Genomic DNA, 15,750 nt, shown 5'->3' on the forward strand with positions numbered 1-15,750 from the left:
ATCTCGTTAATCAAATAACAACTCTTTGTTTATGGTTAGGAAACATAACCATCTTTGATTAACGAGCTAGTCAAGTAGAGGCATACTAGTGACACTCTGTTTGTCTATGTATTCACACATGTATTATGTTTCCGGTTAATACAATTCTAGCATGAATAATAAACATTTATCATGATATAAGGAAATAAATAATAACTTTATTATTGCCTCTAGGGCATATTTCCTTCACATACCTGCTCTGAAAGCACCCATGTTATCCCTAATCACAGCTCCGCTGCCAGCTTTCCTCCCCCCTTTAGCCGTCGCTCCATCGGAGTTCACTTTGACCCATCCTTCGATAACTAAAGATTAAGGGCTATGATTAAAGCACTAAACGTGTCGAGGTGCTCGCCATTGGAGCGATGTGGGCTGTTAGATTAGCATGAACTGATGGCCAAGATTTGTTGAATCTGCTCCTTTGGATCTTTTTATATTGGTACAGATATAGATATAGATGTTGGGTGATTCTCAAAAAACAAAAGTTACGGTGAGCTGGACAACAACAAAAATTGAAAAACGACAAACAAATAAAAAGCAACAAATAAGTGCTAAAAAATCAACTAAGATGATGTCACGTTAGGTGTGAGGTATTATTTCACATCTAGACAGACCTATTTTATTATATTGTATGTATGTATGTATGCATGTATGTATATACTTCCACCCACATCTCACACAACGCTATATCGAATATTATTCAACTTTCTCTTGGATGTGTGTGCATGTGGTAAAACGTACGGGTGCTGATCACAAGAGTTCAAAATAGATAAATATATTGGTCCATGGTACCCAAAATTAAGCCATCGTGAAACCTTATACATGATCACTTATTTGGCACAATACGGTCGCGTGAAAACAAAAGTTTCAGCAACAATGATTGAAACTGTGTGCTTGAGAGCCTTGATAATGAGGCACTCGTGGGTGTGTTAGAGAGTTACTCTAGAATCATGTTGTCTTTACATACCTTTCACTCCCTAATCTCTTTTTTCATTGCCCAAAGAAAGAAAAACTCTTCGGTGCATTCCCAGCAAACAAGTGTTAACTAGAGGAAAATCTCATCGACCGCAACTTCTTGTATCAAGTCCTCTTCTTCCTTCCTTCACCTGTTGTTGAGGAACACCGCGCCGCAGGCTATGATGACGATCACGCCGCGCACCCCCTGCATCCCCATCGGCATTTCGCAAATTAGATTAGCAATTCAAATCAATGCCACACAGATAAAGAGGGAAGCGGTCAAACGCTCGCCTGGTTGATCAGCCACCCATTTAGTTCAGGGAACCCGTAAAATCGCCGCCGCTTGGAGCCCACCGCGTCGTCGTTGCTCGTGCCCTGCCCGCGAGTTGATGATATCAGTCAATCAGGATGAAGCAGGCACCAACAGTTTAACACGACTAACTAATTATCTGAGTTTTCGCACTTGTTTGGTGTCTTCTTCCCTTGCGCTCTGCTCTATGTTCTTCATCGAATTCAGGTGCTCAAGCCCGACGAGGTCTTTCAGCTGCCTGCTCCCGGTGGTGATGCAGATGTGGGGGTGGCCAGTCCAGGCGATGCTAGATGTCACCCCCGAACGCATTGGAGCGATGGAGCGACGATGATGATTTTGCTTTTCTGCATTCTCTCCCATGCTCGTCTTGGCTGCTCTGTCGCGCCTGCTGGAACCCCGTCTTCTGCTCTCCTGAGCATTCAACAAATCGCCCTGTCTAGACGCGCTTGGTTTCTTGTTGATGATGTGCCTTCCTAACCGCGACTCGGAACCTATATCACCAGAAGTAACGGTCACTTTGCCAGATGACTTGTCTGGAGGATTGGTGGAAGCCGATAGCATCCCTTCCAACGACCCTTCCGACTTGATCCTTGGCACCGAAGGCGGTCCCTGGAAGCCATGATAGAATCAAAGTTTCATTTCCCATAACGTGAGAGCCGGAAATTATTCAACAGAGACACCAATATTTTCACTGTATAAAGGTGGGTTCAGGTTCGGAAGAACCTGCAGAGAGCTGCTCTCGAAGGCACTGATCATCTTCTTCACCGCGCTGCTCGACCTGCTCTCCAGTTCACCCTGCCCTCTCTTAGAGCCAATGTCACTTTTCGGCGGTAGACCCTTTATGTCAATGGGGCCTTCGGGCGTCGAAGTTTGCAACGGCGGGTTCTTTGGAGACGCCATATTCGTATCTATGCTTATTTCGGAAAAGACAGCCTTCCCTTTCAGATCATCCATCGACATGCTCTTCCGGAGCATGAGTCGGTCTTCTGTGCTTGTGATGTCGGAGATCTCTGCTGCCTGCTCTTTAGGTGGTGTGTTGTCTAGTAGAATTCGAAAAAGAAAGCAAAGTCCCACATGTTGGTCATGTCAACTGAATATTTCGTCATTAACTGATTTCATAAACCAGCATTCAGAATGCAGAGACAGGAATTTAAGAAATACTAAAGCATGAATGTGTATGTTCTGAACCTTTTGTTTAGGGGGCAAACTGACACAGACACACACCCTAATGCTTACAGTTTGTTCCATGGAACTCCAATGTGTGCTTGCAGTGCAACACAAACTGAATATTATTACCTTGGAAAGAAAGTTCGTCGCCATTCCCAAACAGCTCTTGCTGCTTTCTTTTCATCGCAGAGTTCCTCTGAATAAAAGGACATAGTATAAACATGAGTAGTATACCTTAACTTAAGATGAACCTTTCAATCAAGATGTTTTTTGAGCTTTCATGGAAACAGCATGAACCATAAAATTGGTATGTTACCATTTCTTGGATGCGTTTGCGATCTTCATCACTGAGCAAGAACTGCAATTGGAGAACAATTTGCCCTCCACTATCAAGGCTAAACACAACATCCGTACTCCCCTGCTCGACAATCGACCTTGTCTTCAATTCTGTTGTGATTTACATTAAACCATAATGCACATTATCAACTTGTAGGGGTGCTCATGATAAATACTCCCTCCGTTCCAAAATACAAGTCCTTCTAGAGATTCCACTATAGAGACTACATTCAGATGTATATAGATGCCTTTTAGAGTATAGGCTCAATCATTTTGTTCCGTATGTACTCTATAGTGAAATCTCTTAAATGACTTATATTAAGGAATGGAGGGGGTATAAGATAGGCTTGTCTGCATCGTACTAACAGAAAAAACCTGTTTTGGATACCAATTCCTTGTCTGCATCGTACAGCGACAACACCATGCTATCACGAAGTGATGTAACTGGACTGCACATATATAATATTTTTGGTGTCAGATAGATTTAAAGTTTTCCTTGGGGGCACAATAAGCGCAGCCTCGACACACATTTTGTGGAAATGGAGAGGTGAACAGAGAATAGAAATCAGTGCAGGCGGTACGGAAATGGGCTTACAAAGAGAAGCCATCTTGTCCTATATATCCGCTGTAATCTTTTTTCCCGAGGTTAACTGCATCCAAAAAACGATGCTTACATACGAATGATAACATTAGCCAACAGAAAACGAAGAAACAGGAAAAGTAGAGTGGAATCAGAAGGCAGCAGCCAACCTTGCAAGAAGAGTGGAGCGGCGACCGGTGGCTGAATGTCTGCACAGCAAAAGATAGAGCAGTATGATCTCTTTTTCTTTTTGACGAGACGCAGCAGCGACGCTGCTTTTCATTCATTATAAGAGGAGAGCATTATGTTTTGTTCGTATATTTTTACAGGAAGAAGAATAAATAAATATTTGCGGATCATAAGAGAGAGGGATAAACTTGCCTGAGACTCGGATGCTGCCCGGCATGGTTTGGTGGTGCGTAGAAGCCCTCTCCCAATTCTGATCTTGGAGAGTGGGGAAGGCAGCCTGGGCTTTGTGGATGTTGTTGAAGGCAGCCTGGATGTGTGGCTGTGTGTAACAACCACTAGCAAGGCCTCCTTGGACCAGTGGAAGAGCTAATTTTTGTCCCCTGCTAGCTGTTGCTATCACAAAAATGTACGCTCACACTCATACAGACACTGACAGGTTACACCGGGTTGCAAGGTTTAAACTGAATGAATGAAATTTTAAGCTCACACTCATACAGCAGTTTCAGACAGTAACCCTATTTATCTTTTATTACTGACAGTTAGTGAATTTTCAAAGCTTCCACTAATATTCCAAGAGCTAAAATGTTGAGGTACCAGAACAAGTGGAAATTCTGGAGCGGTTTCATCGATCTGGTTGGTGCTGCTTGGAACTCGCAGTTCAATCAAACTGAAGCAGCAGCGGTGCGATTGCTGCCAAACTGAAAAGGCTCCCCCGCAAAAAAAGGAAAAAGAGTCTGAAACACGTTGAAGTTCCTGGAGTGGATTGAGGAGGAGCGGCAACTAAGCATGCTTGAAGAGAATCCTTTTTCAGGAACAACCGCACAATGGCAGCTTGGGAGATGAACATACTACAAGATTATACCATTCTAGAGCTTGAGAAATACAAGATTAAAGTGTACCGAATTACTCTCTCGTGATGCGAAACAAAAAACAAAAAAAACTGCGAGTTCAGAATTCAGATTGAGGCAAAGGATTGGGTCCATAATTGCTCCATCGTCGACCCCCAAGATTTCGCCTTTTCTTTGTCCAATGTAATACTGCAGCTGACAAGAGAGTCACCCTTTCTTAGCAACGAACTTGAGCAGCCAAGCAGACGAAAAATTGACATTTAGCGAGGATCGATCAACTTGTTAGACGAAAAAGAAAAGAAGCAACAGACTTAACTAACGAAACTGAAACTAGTGAAGATTCTGACGAAACTGAACCGCGACGAGCTTAACACTTACACTCGCCTCCTTAAACATGTTGAGCTTTGGTGACGACTCTTTTTAACACCCATGCGCTCCCGCAGCTCCTGGAACTTCATCTTCCTCCGGATGTCAGCAAGCTGATTCTAGGCACTGACGTGTTCCGTTCCGCTGCAACGGGCGAGCTTGTTCGATCTAAGTGCTAACGCGTGTCAATACGCTTGCTGCGCTCATGATCAACAGGGTTCCTGCAGCTTAGCTGACTTGCAGACTGATTATCAACCCACCATCAGATCAGCTAACAATCTCCCAAACCACAGTACCACACACCTTGGCGGCAGGCAATACATTCGGCCTCGCAAGAGGAAATCAAACTTTCTCCAAGGTGAAAAACACCTCTTTCTTTCTATCATCAAGGTCGATCTCCGGCCAAATCACTGTCGCTGCACCCGTGCAGCTTCAGAGATGATAAGCAGCCGGCAGACCATGGAAGTAAGCGCATGCTCCCAGACATGTTGTTCTTTGTGATTGCTAGTCCATGAGTTGAGTCCCATCAACAATTGTTTCATTTCTTCTTTTTTCAAATGGAAAAACCTCGAGTTACAATCAACCAGAGAATCTAGAGCGTTGGCATCTGTCCAGAGCAGTTTGGCTCTGAATGTGTGCCCCTCCACCGTCAGAGTCCCTAGCCATAGCCAGATTGAGCAGAGCTCATGGACTTCGACTTTTTGGCCCTCAAGGAGAGTTTACTATGCAGATTTATGGATGGATCCTTGGAAAACATCAGCCAGTGAAACAATAATACGCCATGGGCTGTTTGCTACTACGAAGGAAGATCAGCACCACCTATCCTGAATCCTGATCCTATTGGGATAATACATGTGACCATGTTCCAGTATGAGTGAGTAATCTCCTCTTTTCTTCGAGAAAAGGCGGGCAACATTCAGCGGCTTAAAACCCCATCACGGTCTTTACCTGGCACAGGTACAGTAAAATCTGGAGGATTACTACTTGGTTCATTACATCCAGCCTTTGCGACGTGTGCACACACATTGGCCACACTACACGATCGATAGTCGGCAGATTCAGATAACTGACATTTAATCTCCTGCACCAATGTAGCGTCGTAGATAGAGCGATCTAAAGCTTTGCTTTGTAACTTGTTCACTGCCTCCGTGCAGTCCAGCTCCAGCAGTCCACCTGGTGCGTAAGAATCACAGCTTCCCTTTGCTGCACTGCAACAAGTTGAGGTTCATAAACAGCAGTGCTATACACACGACACGAGCCAGACGATTCATGCACGATACTCAAATCCAGCCGGACATGCACAGGATTCAGAAAGGCACTGGCCGCTGGATTAGCACGTCGTGCAAAGATCGTGCAACAGTATCGTGTGGGTAGTAGTTTCGGTTCATAAATGCTCTTGTCTATGAAACCGATGATCCAATTGTCGAATTCTTCAGAGTTATCAGGAATGGGGCCTGACACATGCACTGATGATGCCTCATGCTTCTGCTGGTTTATGGATGGAAGCCCGGAACTGCCTGCTCTCAACTGCGAGATATAGGTGTGGTCGATCTGTGCATCCATCCTACAGTCACGCTTCGTTTGGATGCTTTCTTGCATCATCATCATTAACTGGATGCAATGGTTGTGCAGTGAAGACGGTATCAAGCCTTGGTTACGATATTTGGAGGCTGAGGCACCGAGGTTAGGTATGTAGCTCAATTATGTTGATTCCCAGGCTGAGGTGTTGCTGAAATCGACGCTTTATTACCAGCAAAAAATACTTGCCCATGTTGCATCAGATTTGTGTCAGGAACTTGTTTCTTGGAAGCCGTGGGAACAGCACTGGCTTGCTCAAGAGGTGAAGAAGCCGCGGCCTTGGGGAATGATGGACTCATGCTGCTGAAATGGGCTGCTTGACTGTTTCCCTGTGACTGACCAGGCTGAAAGAAAGAAAGAAAGTATCCCATTAATTTTCCACGACTGTCAAGTTTAATAGCTTAAGCTTAATAGTTTGCTTAGTTATATTAAGAATGGACTACAGAGTCACTATTAACCATCTAATGTCGAAGCCGCATGAAATAGGCCCTGCTTTAGTAATCGACGGTCGTGAAGTCCCAAAAAAATGTACAAGTGTTTCAAATAGGTGTGTGAAAATGATATGAGCGGATTTTCATGAAAAGAAAGTACTTCCATTTACTTAACCAAGGGAATATTTTCTAAGCAGGCAACTACTAACTCGAAAAGTAGCAATAAACATAACCTTGACATAACAGAGAACTATTTTATATACAAAAAACTGGAGCAGCCAATCGCTACAAGTCTGCAAAGCTCATAAACAAGTTCTCTGTTGCATTGTTTTCAGACATGCAGAGACTTATCGCATGATTATCTTGGTTACCACGACAAGCTACTTTATGTTCCCCACAGGAAACAACTCAAACTTCAGAGAACTGGTTTGCATCCACAGACAATGAGCTGCTAGCTTTGGTGCGGTTTTTAAGTTCTGCCTGGAAAGATTTGGGGGAGCATACGTCCTGCCTGGAACAACTGCTCTCTGCTGCTGCTAATGATGCAGGCTGCAGATGCGGCCTAGACAGCTGTTGCTGGTGGCACGAACTGCCGACCTCTTGGCCGTGCACAGGACTGCCTGCATCTGTACTACTGTAGGAGATATAGGTGTAGCTGGTATCACCTGGGTGTGCTGCACTTGGTCAACTTGTGCGTCCATCCTTAGAGGTTGCATCGTCATTCTCTCGATGCTGTTCTGTGCTGGATTGATCTGCCGGGGATGCGCAGTCGCCGCCGGGAACTTGGAATGGAGTGGGGGCGGTTGTGAAGCAAGAAACGGTGTGACCTGCAGGAGGAACCTGCATCAAGCCACGGTTATCGATATCTGCCACCTCATTTGGCACCCCTCAACTCTGAAGATGTCAAGTGTCGTTTTATTCAGTTTTCTGACGGACTGTTCAGTTATCGCAGCATTCCTCAGCCGTCCATCCGCCATCCATCAACACTTGCCGTTTCGCACCGAGAAGACGATGCTGTCGACATTGATCTGCGATCGAACAGACAAGACTAATCCGCGCGTCGCAATTTAAATTCCCATTGCAGCTTGTACCCTTCTTTATGCTTTACTGCTTTAGTGGTGATGTGATGGCTATAAGAGCCAAGACCCCGGGCCTCGAGAGGCATCCATTCCTGTACTGGGTTGAAACCCTAGCCACCGTGTTCCGGCTGGCCTCTACATGCGCATCTCCAAGTTGCTAAAACCCCAGCAATTTCCCCTCTTTGAGCGCTACTTTTCATCTCTGAATTCAGTGTTAGTTGTTCGACCGTTCACATAAACCTCAACTTGACAAGGCTTATCAACCGAGGTATATAGCTTATGTTGAATCCCAGGCTGAGGTGTTGCTGAAATCGGCGCTTTATTACCATGGCCATGTTGCGTCGAATTTTTTGTCAGGAAATTGTTTCTTGGAAGCCGTAGGAACAGCACTGGTTGGAGAGGCGCCGGCTGGAGGAGCCTGAGGTATCAACCTAGCTCTTCATAAGCCTAGCTTGATTCCTGGTCCTAAACTCTTGATAAGCCTAGCTCTGTTGACTAGCTTGATTCCTCTGTTGTTTGTTTTGTCTACGCTGCTGTTGACCCTGCCGTTTCTTCTGCTTAGGTTCTGTAGCATTGGCAGATTGATTGGCAAGTGCACAGCTATCTGGTGGACTTTGCGCAGACTGCTGCTTCTGATGCAGTGAAGCCGAAGAAGGGGTTGAAGTGACCGGAGATGCATGGTGCTGCTGCTGAATCTGCGATCCGTTCTGCACACCGGGTACCACACCTGCTACAGGAAGATTGTTGTAATCTTGAGACGCCAAACCGTGTTGAAATTGTCTGTCCTTAGCCAATTGCATAGCCATAGTAGCATATGGCTGCTTCTGTGGGCTTGGATGGCCGGTTCCTTCGGGTTTGCTGAAGAGGTGAAGGAGCTGCAGCCTTGGAGAATGATGGATTCATGCTGCTGAAATAGGCAGCTTGACTATTTCCCTGTGAAACCTGCAAGTGGAGCTCCGGCTTCACCATATGCTGCTGACCAGGCAGAAAGAAAGAAAGAAAGTATCCCATCAGAACTCTTTTGGATCACATTAATCCAGATTGAGGTTGAGGAAATTAAATTAATTTCCCACAATGTGAAGTTTAATAGTTTAAGCTTTAGTGAAGATTGGACTATAAATTGTTAACTCTATCTAGTTCAAGGATCAAGAGGATTCCCTGGTCTGGAATATGAATTCCAAAGGGGTTTACACTGTAAAATCATTCTATAAATTTGTTAATTTTAGAGGGGTGCTGCCAGCTGAGTTGGCTCCCCTGCTGTTTGGACTATCAAGATTCCCCCTAGGATTCAGATCTTTCTATGGCTATTAGTCAATAATAAATTGCTAACTAGGGACAATTTGAGTAAGAGACAGGAAGTGGGAGACCTTACTTGTGTTTTTTGCTCTGAGCTAGAATCCTGTTTCCATTCATTTTTTGATTGTGTTGTTGCAACTGAGTTCTGGAAAGCTATCTGTAGACTGAGAGGAGTTAGAGGTGACATTAATATGATGTCCATCTCATCCTATTGGCACAGAGGAGATGGATTTTCTGCGGTTAACGTCATTCATGCAGCTGGTCTATGGGCTCTCTGGAAAACTCGCAATGACATGGTTTTCAATTGTGTTTGTTGGCCTGGTTTGCAGGCTATCTAGCGGAAAACCACGTCGAATCTATCTACGTGGGACTGCCTTTCCTCAGGTCATGTCAGGGACAAGCTGGTGTGGGCCTCGAAAGAACTGGAGATGATAGCGAGAAGCCCCCCTCTTCTGTTGTGGCCAGATCCTGGCTGAGGCGGGTGGACACATTCTGAAGCCACAAAACCTGCAGCGACATCCTTCAAAAATTCATGTCCGGCGTTTCGGGCAATGTAATGCAGACTTGTGTGACCAGTTTGGGCCCTGGATGTGACTTCACTCTGTCTAGTTGTGTTTAGATTTGCGTTGCCTGTAGCTATGTGGCGACGGTAAGCAACTGTGACAGTACGTCTGCTGCTCATCGTGTGCGTTTGCCTGTAATCGGTCTGGAACTATTGTTTCGTTTTCTGATATGGAATGGAACAGGGGCGCGGCCCTTATCTTCTAAAAAAAAGATTGGACAACAGAGTCACTTTAACCATCTAATGTCAAAGTTGTTGCACGACTACTTAATAGACCCTGTTTTAGTAGTCGACAGTCGTGCTGGTGGGTAGAATGAGTACTAATTAGACCCTGTTTTAGTAGTGGACAGTCGTAATCTTTGAATCACGATGCGTGGATTGAACGAAAAAGTCATGCAGCGTCCATGCTGCATCGGGCAGGAGCAACTGGAAATAATTGTGAAGACACAAGTTAAATCTTAGGAATTACTGCCAGTTTTCAGGTATTCCAATTTCTTCTCCTCGTGAGTGCTGACCAATAGATAAAAAGCATGTGCTTTTGCAAACTGTTTATGCATGAAAGTAAAAGAATTTAGATGTTTCAATAATATGAAAGAGAAAAGAAAACTCACACGAAACATCTGCATAGGATCGCGTGGCCTCATCATAGAATTTCCAGCGGGAGACATGGCATTTGGCACTCCTTGCACAGTTTTGAGTGGCATGTTTCCTGTCGATGCCATATTCAGCATTCCTGGGGAACCAGCTCTTGGAAAGCCTGCCCTGACTGCAGGCATACCTCGACTTACCCCTGTCATCATTCCAACACCATGAGCACCAGGCATCATACGAGCACCACGCAGGACAAGCTGACCGGCGGTTGAATGTCTGAAGAGTAAAAACAGAAACAGACACTGTCAGTTGTTGCTTCCAGTACAACAGTATGATACTCTGTTCCAACTTTTTGAAATAAAGTAGTAGAAATCAATCGTAAGAGAGGGATGACTCGCCTGAGACTCGGATGCTGCCTGGCATCAATTGAGTGCCTGCTCTGCGGTGCACTGAAGCCCTCCAATTCTGAAATTGTTGCAGTAGCTCTCTCTATCTCTCTTTTGTGTACTCAAAGTTTCAGCAATGCTGCATTGGACTTACATTTTGGTGACATGGGAATAGATAGGCTGGGCTGGCACATCACTGTAAGAACACCGAGCAGAGAAAACTATATAAAGGAAAATAAATGTGTGAATGCTGAATCATATGAACCCCACAGGAAACAACTCAAGCTTCAGAGAACTACTACTTAGTAGTTTGCATCCAGAGACAACAACAAAAGACTTGTGACACATGAATGAATCAATCAATCAATCAGTTGACCATCTTGCTTGAGACAAACCAAATCCTTATCTCGAAGAAGCATAGAGCAACAAAAGCAAGGAATCCACATAAATAAAACAGCTCGAGATGGGCCTCTCACTAACTTATAAGATGGTAATAACAGTAGCACACGTACGACACAATCGCACTAACTAAAGAGTCCAATCAAGCCATTCTCTTAGCAGAGAGGAACCATCAATCAAGCAGTGATAACTTCATTATTCTGCAGCAGTCCAGTCTGGTGGTGGTGAGCCTCCCTCGTTTCAGAGCTCCCCGTCTTTTGCACCAACCGAGGCGACTCGGGACCATCCGAGCTGACCACAAAGTCCAAATACTGGACAGACATCCCAAAGCACGGCATACGGCCAAAGGGACGCGGTGGCAGAAGGCCGCGCTAGAACCCGACAGTTCATCATCATCCCAGAATGATTTACACATATGATACTCTACACTCGTCTCATCGCAGCTTCTGACATGAACTGCGAGTCATCATGGTGGAGTATGAAGCAACAGCAAGCCATTGACACAAACAAATTGCACTGCATCTCAATGCCTCATCGGTCGCAGCTTCTGATACGTATTAGTTACAAGTTATCAGCTGCACTCGTCCTCTTCTTCACCTGTTGTTGAAAAACACAGCTCCGCAGGCTATGATCACTATCACACCACGCACACCCTGCATTGCCATTTCATTACCAGGTTATATCACTGGTAAACTCTCAATAAACGAGCCTTGGCGACAGCGAGAGGAGAGATCAATGCAGTAAGTGTATACTTACCTGGTTAATCAACCACCCATTCAGCACCGGGGAACCGTCAGGACACCGCGCCGCGCCGTCACCTGCGCCCTGCTCCACAAGTTCATGACAGTGCATATCAGGACGAATCAAGTAGCAAGGAGAAGCTACAAGCAATAAAGCACCAACATGCATGTAGCTAAGTATCACACCAGTTTAGCTTTCATACCTGTCCCAAGTTCTCCACGAAATTCAGGTGCTCGACGTCAACAATGCCTTTCAGCTGCCTGCTCGCAGTGGTGATGCAGACGTGCGGATGGTTGATCCACGTGACGATAGACGTCGCACCACAAGGGTTCACCTGCTGCTCCGATGAGTAGGTGCCGATGGAGCGACGCCGACGCTTTTCCGCTGACCGCTTCTCCGGGCGAATCATGTCGCTCGCTCCTGCGCTCTGCCTGGAGCTCCGTCTCCGGCTTTCTTGTGTGTTTAACGGGCCGGTCTTTCCAAAAGATGTGCTTGGTTTCTTGTTGCCAATGATCATGGCTTGCTTCCCTGGCCTGGGACCTGTCTGGGTGCGGCCTGGAGCGTCCACTGATGCACCAGGAGTAGGAGGCTTGCGTGAAGGGTTGGTGGAAGTCTCTGAACAAGAAACCGACGGCATCTCTTCCAACGAGCTCTCTGATCTGATCCTTGGCACCGAAGGCAGACCCTGCAGGCCATGCAAACTTGAGAAGTCGCTGTAATATTATCTGCACTTTCAGAATTTAGGCAACAAGGCGATCATTTCTCTGTATAGGGACGGGTTCTGAACCTGTGGGGAGCTGCTTTCGAAGGCACTTATCATCTTCTTCACCGCGCTGCTTGATCTACTCTTTGGTTTACCCTGTCCTTTCTTGGAATCGACGTCGATGGGACCTTCGAGCATCGAAGTAGTACCACCAATTTGCAACGGTGGGTCCTTAGAAGCCACCATGTCAGAATCTACACTTGTTTCGGAGAAGACGACCCTCTTTTTCAGATCATCTTTGCTTGGGATGCCGGGGATATCTTCTGCATGCTCTTTAGGCAGTGGGCCATCTTCTGATAAAATTTGAAAGCCATTTGTAAGAAACAGAGCTCCTGCATGGTGTTCATATCAACTGCATTTTAACTGGTGACTAATTTTTCTGAACCTTTCATTCAGGGAGCACACACACAGACACACCTAATGCTCAATTTGTTCCATGGAATTCCAAATGTGCGTTTAAAATAATAATTTATAGCAAATTACCTTGGAAATAAAGTTCATCGCCATTCCCAAGCAGCTCTTGCTGCTTTCTTTTCATCACAGAGTTCCTCTGAATAAAAAGAAACAGTAGAAACACATATAATTTATATTTTAACTTAAACTGAACCTTTCAAGAAAAATATATTTTCAAGCTTTCATGGAAACAGCATAATAAACCATAAAAGAAGCATCTCACCATCTCTTGGATGCGCTTGCGATCTTCATCGCTGAGAAAAAACTGCAACTGGAGAATAATTGTCCCTCCACTATCAAGAGTAAAAACAGCATCCATGGTTCCCAACTCAACAATCAACTTTGTCTTCACCTCTGATGGTTTACAGAAAATCGCGACGCACGTTAATTGACAGGTGTGCAGATGATAAACAGAAGAAAGGCTTAATGAACCAACAGTAAATAAACCTGTCTTGGATACCAATTCCTTGTCTGCATTGTACAGCATCATCACCATGCTATCACGAATCGATGTAACAGGACTGCAAATATATCATCTTGGTGTGAGATACATTCTCGATGGGCATTTTGTGGAATTAGAAAGGTCAAACGCAAGTAAAAACCAGCGAAGGCGATATGGGAATGGGCTTACAGGGAGAATCCATGCTGCCCTATGTCTCCGCTGTACTCTTTTTTCCCTGCATTAACTGCATCCAAATGACACGACATTAGCAAACAGGAAGTGTGAAGCAAGGGAAAAAGTAGAGTGAAATCAGAAGACACCAACAAACCTTGCAAGAAGAGTGGTGCGGTGACCCGTGGCTGAATGTCTGCACAGCAAAAGCAGAAACGAACACCGTCAGTTCTCGCCTCCAGCACAAGAATATGTTATTTGATTCATATTGGAGTTTTGAATGGAAGTATTGCAAATCGTAAGAGAGAGGGGGGATGACTTGCCTGAGATTCGGATGCTGCCCGGCATCCTTGCTGAGCGACTGCCTGGTGCTGCACCAGAAGCCCTCCAATTCTGATCTTGAGCCTTAAGGAGAGCAGCAGCCGAGCTAGTGGATGATATTCAGGGCAGCTTGGATGTGTGGCTATCTGTAACCACCAGCAAGGCCTCCTGGGGCCACTGGAGGAGCTCAATTTTGGCTCCTGATGTTGCTATCACAGACCTACACTCACACTCATATAGACACTGACCACACTTGCACCGGGCTGCAGTTATTTAACTGAATGAACGAAATTGTACCCCGGGCCAGCTGCAGTTTCTTAGTTTTTGTGCTGAAAGTTTCAGCAAGAGTGCATTGTATTTTAATTTTGCTGGCGTGGAAATATATAGGCTTGGCCGCACATCACTGTAATAAGAAGACAGAATAGAGAAAAGTAAAGGAAGGATAAACCCTCAAGCTCGCTACAAAGAATGAGTTTGCATCCACATCCACATCCACAGAAAACAATTGAGTTGGACTATCTTGTTTGAGACGAACCAAATCCTTATCTTGAAGAAGCACAGGGCAACACAAGCAACAAGACCAATCTGCCTGCATCCACATAAATAAATAAATATAAACAAAGCAGCTCGAGATGGACGACCCCTCGGCATCAAACTAGGAGTACCTTATAAGAGGATAAAAATAAGAGTAGCACACGACACAATCAACTAACTAAGTCCAATCAAACCATCAATCAGGCAGTGCCAGCTTAATTATTCCAACAGCAGAGCAGTCCAGTCTGGTGGTGGTGTGGTGAGGCTCTCTCGTTTCAGAGCACCGGGAGGGTGTCGGCGCGGATGATCTGCTTGAGCAGGGCCTTCTCGTCGTCAAGCCTCTTCTTCTCTGCGGCGTCGCGCGGCTTCACCTTGCGCTTCTCCTCCAGCATCCACTTGTAGACCCGGCGCTGCTCGTCCTCGGGGATCGGCGGAAGCACCGGCTTGACGGGCGCGACGGCGGCAACAGGCTCCTGGGACTCGACGGCGGTGGACGCCGCGGCAGTTGCAGAGGCAGCGTCGGCGGTCTTGGCCGGGGAGTCCTTGTAGTAGGTCCTGACGAGCATGTAGGCTGCAGGTTGCCAAGCAGGGGGTGTGAGATGGTGAAGAGTGATTAATAATAATAAACCAAAGAAACAAGCGAACCCCATGGCCATGGGGGAAATATAGATTGCAACAGTGGGAGACCGCCATGGCCGGCATCTTGGATCTCTCCGAGAGAAGAAGATGGAATCCACTGGCAGTATAGCAGGAGGGGAGCGAGATCGGGATGGGGTGCTGACCGCCGACGAAGGCGTTGACGGCGAGGAGGAAGGGGAACATCCGGCGCATGAAGCCCTTCTTCGCCTCTGCCGCCGTCGGTGGCGGGGGCGGCGGCGGCGGCGCGGGGGCACCGGGCGGCTTGGGCTTGGGCTTGCCGTGGGCGGCCATGGCGTCAAGAATCAATCAGGGCAACGGAAGAATGGTGGATGTGGATTTTGGTGGGGGTTCGAGGAGAGAAAGACGAGAGGAGATATCGCTTTCCTTTCCTTGATTTACTTACTTTCACCGCTGCGCATCTGCCAAGCCAGCTCCCCTATCTATCTGCATCCGTAAAGATTTCGCTTTCCTTCAAGTCATTTTCACGGCTGAGCATCTGTACTGAACTGAACTGGATGGCCTGTCTGTACTGGACCATGGAACAGCCAGCCGCTCAGCCGTTTGCTGGGACGGGT

General features: G+C 46.1%; 3 protein-coding genes and 1 long non-coding RNA gene across 9 annotated transcripts; all 4 read right to left on the reverse strand.

Moving 5' to 3' along the window:
• Positions 1-791: 791 nt before the first annotated feature.
• Positions 792-4,062, reverse strand: LOC125529076. Of its 3 annotated transcripts, none has more exons than XM_048693487.1 (10): positions 3,768-4,062; positions 3,557-3,658; positions 3,402-3,456; positions 3,182-3,255; positions 2,787-2,917; positions 2,600-2,666; positions 2,027-2,343; positions 1,457-1,912; positions 1,285-1,368; positions 792-1,198 (listed from the first exon to the last, which is right to left on the reverse strand). In XM_048693487.1, exons 1-10 carry the CDS (start codon positions 3,790-3,792, stop codon positions 1,139-1,141), a joined length of 1,371 nt encoding a protein of 456 aa, XP_048549444.1. In that variant the 5' UTR covers positions 3,793-4,062; the 3' UTR covers positions 792-1,138. The 3 variants fall into 3 exon arrangements, with proteins under 3 accessions (XP_048549444.1, XP_048549445.1, XP_048549443.1); XM_048693488.1 differs by having other exon boundaries at positions 3,557-3,595; positions 3,768-4,049; XM_048693486.1 differs by lacking the exon at positions 3,768-4,062 and having other exon boundaries at positions 3,402-3,475; positions 3,557-3,697.
• A 2,953-nt stretch (positions 4,063-7,015) lies between these two features.
• LOC125529079 lies at positions 7,016-10,600 on the reverse strand. Its single transcript, XR_007292550.1, has 2 exons — positions 10,347-10,600; positions 7,016-8,852 (listed from the first exon to the last, which is right to left on the reverse strand). It is a non-coding gene; the product is annotated as an uncharacterized LOC125529079 (long non-coding RNA).
• A 463-nt stretch (positions 10,601-11,063) lies between these two features.
• On the reverse strand, positions 11,064-14,679 carry LOC125529077. Of its 4 annotated transcripts, XM_048693489.1 has the most exons (11): positions 14,538-14,679; positions 14,005-14,405; positions 13,839-13,877; positions 13,700-13,754; positions 13,516-13,589; positions 13,292-13,422; positions 13,099-13,165; positions 12,640-12,947; positions 12,055-12,537; positions 11,868-11,936; positions 11,064-11,764 (listed from the first exon to the last, which is right to left on the reverse strand). In XM_048693489.1, the coding sequence occupies exons 2-11, from the start codon at positions 14,027-14,029 to the stop codon at positions 11,705-11,707; spliced, it is 1,311 nt and encodes a 436-aa protein (XP_048549446.1). In that variant the 5' UTR covers positions 14,030-14,405; positions 14,538-14,679; the 3' UTR covers positions 11,064-11,704. The 4 variants fall into 4 exon arrangements, 3 of the variants coding, with proteins under 3 accessions (XP_048549446.1, XP_048549449.1, XP_048549447.1); XR_007292549.1 differs by lacking the exon at positions 14,538-14,679 and having other exon boundaries at positions 12,055-12,553; positions 14,005-14,333; XM_048693492.1 differs by lacking the exon at positions 14,538-14,679 and having other exon boundaries at positions 12,640-12,905; positions 14,005-14,387.
• LOC125529078 (T-cell leukemia homeobox protein 3-like) lies at positions 14,580-15,659 on the reverse strand. The gene is made up of 2 exons (XM_048693493.1): positions 15,319-15,659; positions 14,580-15,107 (listed from the first exon to the last, which is right to left on the reverse strand). The coding sequence occupies exons 1-2, from the start codon at positions 15,464-15,466 to the stop codon at positions 14,812-14,814; spliced, it is 444 nt and encodes a 147-aa protein (XP_048549450.1). The 5' UTR covers positions 15,467-15,659; the 3' UTR covers positions 14,580-14,811.
• Positions 15,660-15,750: the final 91 nt, after the last annotated feature.

This window comes from Triticum urartu, unplaced genomic scaffold (assembly GCF_003073215.2).
Source record: "Triticum urartu cultivar G1812 unplaced genomic scaffold, Tu2.1 TuUngrouped_contig_5323, whole genome shotgun sequence".
Classification (NCBI taxonomy): Eukaryota; Viridiplantae; Streptophyta; class Magnoliopsida; order Poales; family Poaceae; genus Triticum; species Triticum urartu.